This window comes from Lepisosteus oculatus, chromosome 19 (genome assembly GCF_040954835.1).
Source record: "Lepisosteus oculatus isolate fLepOcu1 chromosome 19, fLepOcu1.hap2, whole genome shotgun sequence".
Lineage (NCBI taxonomy): Eukaryota > Metazoa > Chordata > Actinopteri > Semionotiformes > Lepisosteidae > Lepisosteus > Lepisosteus oculatus.
In genome coordinates this window covers 6,630,480-6,636,479 of record NC_090714.1, presented here as the reverse complement: position 1 = coordinate 6,636,479, position 6,000 = coordinate 6,630,480, and the positions used below count along the sequence as shown (strand labels likewise).

General features: G+C 44.4%; 1 protein-coding gene across 1 annotated transcript in view; it reads left to right on the top strand.

The window, feature by feature from the left end:
* The first annotated feature begins 229 nt into the window (after positions 1-229).
* xpo6 (exportin 6) overlaps positions 230-6,000 on the top strand; it is a 34,894-nt gene continuing 29,123 nt past the window's right edge. Inside the window, exon 1 of the mRNA XM_069180752.1 lies at positions 230-814. Coding sequence (XP_069036853.1) covers positions 812-814 — 3 coding nt within the window. The 5' untranslated portion in view covers positions 230-811. The remainder of the gene's footprint in view (positions 815-6,000) is intronic.

Genomic DNA, 6,000 nt, shown 5'->3' with positions numbered 1-6,000 from the left:
ATATGCCTTAACGTGTTCAGTTTTATTTTTTTTTAAACGCGGCTGTATGAGATATTCATGCCTGCGCCGGGAAGCCGCCCTGCTCGATGTTCATCTGTACGTTCGCGTCTGTGCTACACACGTGGGGCAGATGCTGTAAGGTCGCATTCTTTCTCACGGCTCTGCCCCGGGCGCTGACGTACCCGCGCCCAGCCCGAACTACAGCGCGACCGCTAGTCCCGAGCGCGTGGCTGGCTGCAGCCGGTTCCATCCGGCCCGAGATTAAGATTTCACTTCCGGCGGGGAGGGGCTGCGCGGAGAGGAAGTTCTGAGGCCTGACTGGAGAGGAGACCTGCAGAGTTACTAGGAGGCTGGAGAAAACAACCTGAAAAATAGGAACTTGTCTATTTTATCGTAGTGTACTGTGTTTGGGTTTTTTTCCTCCCCTCCTCCCAAAGACGACATCTCAGGGGGCGCGGCGGGTTTTATGGAAGGAAAGGGCTTTGCTCGCTGGTTTTATGCCACTGTTTTCATCCGGTTTTCCCCAAAAAGAGTCCCGTAAAGACTCTCTCTCCCCCTCCACCCCCCACCCACCCCCACCATAGCGGACCCTGGGCTGCAGGATTTATCAACAGCAGCCGTATCGAGGGCAGCGCATCAAGTATTACGGTTTGTGTGGCCACACCGGCAGCCTGTGCTTTTTTCAGGGGCGAGCAGTCGAGCGGGTTCTGCTGTCAGTAGACGGGGAGGTATGAACGTGAAGAGAAACAGCCAACACCTCAAATTGAAGCAATAGTCCGAACAGCCCGGAGGCGCAACGCTGGCTCCAGGAATGGTGAGTGGCTCTTGATGCAACTCGGGTATCGCCATTCCTGAAATGCAACCCCCTTCTTCCTTCGCAGAACTCGGGTGACACCTGTTTTCCCCCTTTCCGCGGGGACCCTCTCTCGCTGGAGGCATCCGTGAGCAGAAATGCTGGCCTCGACACCTGGGGGGCTGTAGTGCGTGAAACCGCATTTCCATCCCGGGTCGGGGGGCGCTTGGGGGGCTTGAACGCGGGGACCGTGCTCGGCTACGCGTTAAAGTTAAACGCCGATCGCTTTGTCGGCTCAAAAATGTAACTGGCGTTACAGCAGCCGTGTATTTGGGCATCTAATACAGTCATGTTGGTGTCTAAATACGAATTCGGTGTGTTGAAGTCACCTACGCACTGCCTTCCCGAATTAATAATAATTGCTTACACTTATATAGCGCTTTTCTGGACACCCCACTCAAAGCGCTTTAATGGGGACTCCCCTCCACCACCAGTGCGCAGCCCCACCTGGAAGCTGGACTTGCCTGGTTTTAGTTCGTGACCTCATGGTCTTAAATCCCCGTACGTGTGCGTTTTGGAAGACCTCTGTGCAGAGCAGGAAATGAGATCGCTTTGGCACTCAAGCCTCCCAGGTAGCTAGTTAAACGATAAATATTTGAATCCCCGATCCTTTGCGTGTTCTGGCTTATTCCTGAATTCCACTGTTGTAAACACAACAGTTTTGTTTTTTACGCATCAGTGACGGGTTTTTTTTTTTGGTGACGCAATGAATTTACCGGTACGGTAGAAAATGTCAGGTATGTTTTCCACGATCAGATCGTGCCTGCTGACTTCCTACGTGGATGTGGAAGTGTTGCTCCGTTTCCCCCTCCTTTCTTCCAGCTCTCTTTCACTTCCACGCTCCTGTACAAAATATTGGAGATGTTGGATTTTCACAGGCCCAACATTGCCGCGAGAATCAGGAGGTCTGCTGATTCATATAGAGAATATGTCTTTTCGTGTCGTCCCCCATGACTAGACCTGAAATAGGCCCTGTCCTTTTAACATGTAAAACATCTTCATAGTGAAAAGTGAAGATTCTCCAGGGTATTATTATTGTGCTGTCAGATCTATCTGTGACATAGCTGGACACCATCTTCTATAGTAGTCCAGGTGTAGGCCGCAAAGGAACAAGTAATAGGTTTATTCCATGCTGAAAAGAGAAGAAAAGAAACACAAAGTTTAGACTGTGGAGCCTTCTCCAGATCTTCACCATCTTCTGTTATTACCCTCTGTATGGCTGTATCACTGTGATCTTAGGCGTTTGGAACCTGTAGGAAAGGTCATAAATGAGGCCTTGTCTTGTAAGTTTGGTAGATATTCATCCATTGATCTGAAGATCTATTCCAACCCTTCCTTGAAAGAAATCAGGATATCAGTTGTAATATCACGCTACTAGAACATGGCGCAGTTTTAATCTAGCAGTCCATGATTTACTTTGTATACTTCTAACTACACATCCTAACATTCTGTTTGCCTTTTTATTGCATTGTCTAAGGCAGAAAAGTGTCAACGTTTCAGTCTTTTTCTAAGGCACCCTTCTTTGAGCTCAGCATTAGCTCATTTTCAGTTTCCATTTTTGCTACCTGCTTGTAACACTCTGCTCTGGTCTGTTAAATGTCATCTGCCAACTGTTGGCCTCAGTCTGTAGGTTTTCTAGAGAACTGAGATGATGGGTTTGTATTTTCTACCTAGAAGTGGCCCTAGAAGCTTGTCTAGTGGGGATCTTTAGTGTTCAAGTTACTGTATAGAATTTCGTCAGTAAGTGTGTTAATTGCCAAGACAGTTGTAAATAGCAGTAGTTGATTAGTGGATACCCAAATAGAAACGACAGCGCTGGTGAGTGTTTCTGCTGTGAGTCAGTGTCTCTCTGGGAGTGGAGGTGAGCAGTGATATGAAGTCCTGAGGTGGTTGAACTGCTGTAGTTGGCCTTCCTCTAGTTCAACCTGCAGATGCAGCCTTGTGGCTGCTGTACTTGTGATTTCAGTGACCCCAGTTTCTCTTGGATATCGGGATGCTTCCTGTTTTTAAATCGCAGTCTTTCCTGTTGCATGGCATAGATATTTACAGAGATGGGTCCCCCCTTCCTACCTTAAATCTTGTGACTTTTGCATACCTTTACTTGAGGCATTTATGCCTGCAATTCCATTGTACATGGAAGATTTCCTTGTTCCTACACAGTTTTGTGTACTCATGTACAATCTGAGGTTCATAAGCATTCATGCGATTCATCAGAAATAACATGGTAATATTACTACAGTAATGTAATATTACTGTATTGTAACTAGGGAGTAATCTTGTGTCGTAGATGGGCATACTTGTCGATATTACTTCTGTTGGGCATTCATCCTAGCTGGTGGTTAGGATCTACTAGTTAATGTACTGTATGCTATAGGGAAACAGTGCTTGTGTATACCTATACAGACATACGTTGTTTTTTTGTTGATACATGAATTGTAATTTTATTTCACTTACACAGTGCCAGTTCTAACAATCAACATTAAACAACTATAATCCTCCAGGAGGCTAAAGGGCTCAAGTAATTGATCTGTGGGAATGAGATCTTGGGGAATGTCTCACCGTGTCTGTCTTGGGTCACTAAATGATCAATCAGTCCAACTGTGATCTCGGTAACAGCCTTTTTTGATTGTATTGTTTGGAAATTTACCACAAAAGAAAACAAAAATTGTAATTTTAAAATATTTTCGCAAAATCTTCCCATAGTCAAGTGTTGTTAGAGCCTTCAATGCCCTGTGAATGATTGAGATTACTGAGGACTTTATTAACAGCGTTTTTATAAATGTTTCAGAGAATATTCATGTATATAACTGGCAGAAAGAAAAATGAGGAAATGCCTGTTCCCTTTGAAAGGCATTCATGTCCAAATTTAACGCAAGTTAAATTTGTTACCGCCTGCGTGATCGGCCTTCTGCTTGTTGCCATTTGGTTGAGATGACCCTTATTAGCACGATCTGATGTCATCACCTCCAAAGAAACAAGGAACTGACTTATAGGTTTTCAGATGTCATACTTAGCCATGTGTGTCAGATTTCTGGGCAAGCCTCCAGTTCATTTATTTGGCTTTATGTAATCCGGCTTCATCTGTGATTACTTTTATTGTAAACTGGTTATTGGAATATGCAGAGCCTTTTACGATGCTTGTGGCAGTGCATTTCAGCTTCCCTTCCACATTGCTTATGAAATCGGCCCTTTGTGACGCCTGTAAAAAAAAAAGTTTTGCTAGGTTTTGTTCTTGGGAAAAGTAGCCTTAGTTTCACTTTCTTGCTAAGAAAGGACGAGGGAGTATTGCCCTGTCAAATGTTTGGCAGCTGGACACATGGTGCTGTTTCAGCTTCTCATTTTGCACAAGGACATACCTGCAGATGTGCACAGCGGGTCTGTTCGTGTTAAATTGACTAGAATTGCCATCCATTTCGGGCAGCACGGTGGTACAGTGCTTAACATTGCTGCTTTTGCAGTGCTGGGGTTCAGTTCTGGATCTGGGTTGCTATCCTTGTAGGGTTTGTGTGTGTTTGAGTTTCCTCTGGGTGGTCCCATAATCCCAAGACATACTGGTAGATGAACTGTCTTCTGGGAAAATGAGCCCTGCCGCTAGTGTGTACAGTAAGTGGTTGTCTGTGTGTGTCCTGTGGTGGGCCCCGGGTGTATTCTGCCTTGCTCCCATTGCTTGCTGGTACAGGCTCTGGCTCCCCAGCGACTCTGAATTGGATAAAAGAGGTTAGAAAAATGGATAGATGGAACTACCCCGTCCCACCGGGGACCTTGATACTTCTGTTGGTCTTGCTGGTACAAGTAAGAAACAACAACAAAAAAAATAATCCATGCTGATTTGAGAAAGTGAGAACATTTTATTTTGAGTGGTGGAGGAAAAAGAAGGACATAGCAGATGCGTTTATGCAGGAATGCTCTGTTGAGTGTTTCAAGGTGTTTTTTTCCCCATCGGGGAATGTAAAGGTATGTAGAGGTACAAAATAACTGTTCTGAGACTTTTTCAAAGGCAAGTCTTCTGCGTTTTTCTTGAAGGTTGTTGGTCGCTGTTAGTTTTACCAGCTGTATTCCGTGACTTCTCTGATGACATGGAGTCCATAGTGCAGGCGCTCGGAGTGAACGATTTGAAAAGCAATAATATAATCGCCAGTGCTCATTACAGCCAGACAGGTTTAGACCCTCATATGCCCAAGCACTGGACTGATGAAACATGCCTGGGTCCAGTATTCTGGTTGAGCAAAACTGCCTGTAATGAGTTGCATTAAAATGGCATCGTCCTAAATGATTCAGTTCATCTAGTGCACAGTCCATTTTCTTTACATACTGAAATATCTCACCTCTCTTAAAACCTAGGAAAACGTATTGAACAAACTTCAAGAATTGATTGAAGGTGTTCGATCGAGCTGACCAGTCAAATTTGAGAAGGTGCCCTCATCACATCTGGCAGTCTTTACAGTAGAATAACATTTGAATTACCAGCTGACTAGAACTGACGTGGATGCACTAGCAGCTCATCAGCTGTTAAGGGAAGGCCACAGCAGGCGTTTGATAAGGTGCAATAGGAAATATTAAATGTTTGCTTCCCTTTTTACGTACATTGCTGGGGGCGGGGAATTGAAATGTGCAGATTCTGATTAGCTCAACAGAGGTGATTTTTAACAGATGCATCCTGAATGCACAGTGTAATAATATTTAATCTAGTCTTTGCAAGAATTCCTGGCAAGAAGTATAGTCATGTGCCTAGGGTAGATTTGTGTTCTTGTTTTTAGCTTTTAAGTTCTGTTGACTTCTGTTAAAGCATGCTTCCCCAACTCCTCTCCCTTACATATGACAAAGCTTTTATTTTCTTACAGTGTTGTTGCCTAGTAGGTAGTGTGATGAACAAATCAGCACAGCAGTGGTGCAAACATCTATTAACCAATTCTGGGAAAATGACAGTGAAGCACACAATAAAGTACTACTTCCTGTAACTTGGTTTTAGTCTCATGCATGCATTTATAATTGAGTCAACGCACTAGGCAGATGGTACAGTGGAAGACTCATTTCTTAATGGCTGCTTAAGGGGTGAGAGATCTCCCACCCTATAAAAGTAGCTGTACTAGATATGTTAAACCATTTCACATAGGGAACACTTTAATAACAGCATAGGGAAATTTGTG